Below are 2,096 nucleotides of genomic sequence, written 5' to 3' on the forward strand. Positions count from 1 at the left end.
ATGCATGTGTTATGGTTTTTACTTACAATGCAGCCGTCAAGTTTTTACATGCAATGTAGTCAGGGGCAAGTCTTTCCTTTACCTGAACAAATAAAAGTAACACATGACTTAAGTATCTTATGATATACTTAGTAAATGACCTCACTATTGGAGTGAGAAAATGCAAACTCATGCAACTCATGATTATGACATATCGTTAAATGACCTCACTATTGGAGTGAGAAAATGCAAACTCATGCAACTCACGATTATAACATCGTTAATGCAACTCATCGTTAATGACCTCACTATTGGAGTAAGCCTCTAATCTAAACAAAATTGGATGTGTAGTACTTCCCCACACAACCCACACATTCAAGCGTGAATCTCCAGGCAGTTCGCACCCCCCTCGACCCATCATAGTCAAGCTGGTCGTCCCTAGCTAGACATCCGAAGGTCAGCAAACCCTCAAATATCATTCAAGGCATGATAATCATCACATAGTATACTCATCCGTACTCATCATCATAAATGAGAAAGTAACCTAATATATATAAACACAATATGCCTGACATCTCTATCATTTTCATCCACCAAAACTAAACACTGTTCGGGAACAAATATATACAATTAAGGTCGCAACTAAATAATACCATTTCAGGAATTTAAGGTCATGAAAACAGAAAAACGTTCGACAATGTACTTGAAATGCCCAACAACATATATGAGAAATTGCCAAACGGCTTGAATATGAAGAGCGCTGTTTGGCTCGGAGGTCCAACACATTGTTACATTCTGGCACAGCTACTCAATTTCAATGAGGAAAAGCTGAAGACACCAATATATCCATTCAACATTCTTCATATCCATATGAATCACTTTCATTTCAATTTCTAAGCATAATCAATTCCAGAAAACCAGAGAAGTCGTAGCAAACAAAAAAATGAAGGAGAATGATGACTGGAGAGGTAGATGCAAGACTATCTATCAACTATAGGCCTAGCACCTTGCTTTTTCACAGACTCCAGCCTGCCACCATTCGAAGAGGCGAAATATTTTAGAAAGCATCAGCAAGTTAGGAAGTAAGAATTGGTGAACAGATAATTAAGTCACCAAAAATAAGGATTCTCATTTCATCAATGCAAGCTTCCACCGTTTGTACAGTCTTGACAGATAATATCAACGCATCTACTAGTGTACTTGAAATTGGTACAAATCGAGAAGGAGATACCGACTATTCAACTGCACGTACATGCCAATGCCGCCCACCATAGAAGATCGATCTGATTCCATGTTGTCAATGATGCCTATGTCGATCTTTATCACGTGAAGAATAAGATGAGCCATGGTAATCCCGATCTGAAAAGGAGCAAAAGGTTGCCGTCATATTCATATTAAAGACCACAGAGAAATAGGAGGAAGCTCCCTAAATGTGTCAGGGAAAATCAAAACACAGACCAATACCTCGCGATGAGTGACGTCTCGATTTTTCCAAGTGCCCTCCTGCGATTATTATTGCAAATATTATTATTCAAATTCAACTTCGTGCATTCTATTGTCTCAAAGTGCAGGAAATAATCATATTCAGAATTTAACCTAATTCCTTGCTCCTATCATTAGAGCGATGAGCTCGATCCTTGACTTTGTCTCTGTCTGCATCCTCCCTCTCACGTTCCCTGTCAGAATCTCGACCTCTATCCCGATCTCGAGACTTGGTTCTATCTCTCTCTCTCGCTCTTTCCCTATCCCTGTCCCTTTCTCTCTCCTTGTTCCTTTCACCAGTCTCAGACCTTCGATCGGATTTTGATTTTGGCAAAACTTCCTCCCTAGTAGTCGCTTCAAGCGGAATGCTCTTGGATTCGTCATCACTCTTCTTAGATTCCTTGAGTTTGTTTAAGGCTAATTTAAGCAACTCATCTTTGGACCCACCTGATTCATGATTATTTCCTGAGGTGGCTTTTACAGCATCATCGTTGGCTGTTGGGCTGCTTTGTGGAACTTCCTAAAAAATGAAGGATGTGAAATTCAACTTATGCGGTTACTAAAAGATCAGGAAAAACTAGGCAGAACAGTTTTTTTTTTTTTTTTTTTTTTTTTTTTTTTTTTTTTTTTTAAAA

The 2,096-nt window shown here is 38.8% G+C and overlaps 1 protein-coding gene across 6 annotated transcripts in view; it reads right to left on the reverse strand.

Moving 5' to 3' along the window:
• Positions 1 to 591: 591 nt before the first annotated feature.
• Positions 592 to 2,096, reverse strand: part of LOC111467871 (cyclin-L1-1-like) — a 9,286-nt gene continuing 7,781 nt past the window's right edge. For 3 of the 6 annotated variants that reach the window (XM_023112954.1, XM_023112952.1, XM_023112953.1), the window contains 3 exons: positions 1,576 to 1,981; positions 1,444 to 1,482; positions 1,083 to 1,338 (listed from right to left, as the gene is read on the reverse strand). In XM_023112954.1, the coding sequence (XP_022968722.1) occupies positions 1,277 to 1,338; positions 1,444 to 1,482; positions 1,576 to 1,981 (507 nt within the window). In that variant the 3' untranslated portion in view covers positions 1,083 to 1,276. The other 3 variants (XR_002714623.1, XR_002714624.1, XR_002714622.1) reach the window with 3 other exon arrangements.

This window comes from Cucurbita maxima, unplaced genomic scaffold (genome assembly GCF_002738345.1).
Source record: "Cucurbita maxima cultivar Rimu unplaced genomic scaffold, Cmax_1.0 Cma_Scf00035, whole genome shotgun sequence".
In the NCBI taxonomy this organism is placed as follows: Eukaryota; Viridiplantae; Streptophyta; class Magnoliopsida; order Cucurbitales; family Cucurbitaceae; genus Cucurbita; species Cucurbita maxima.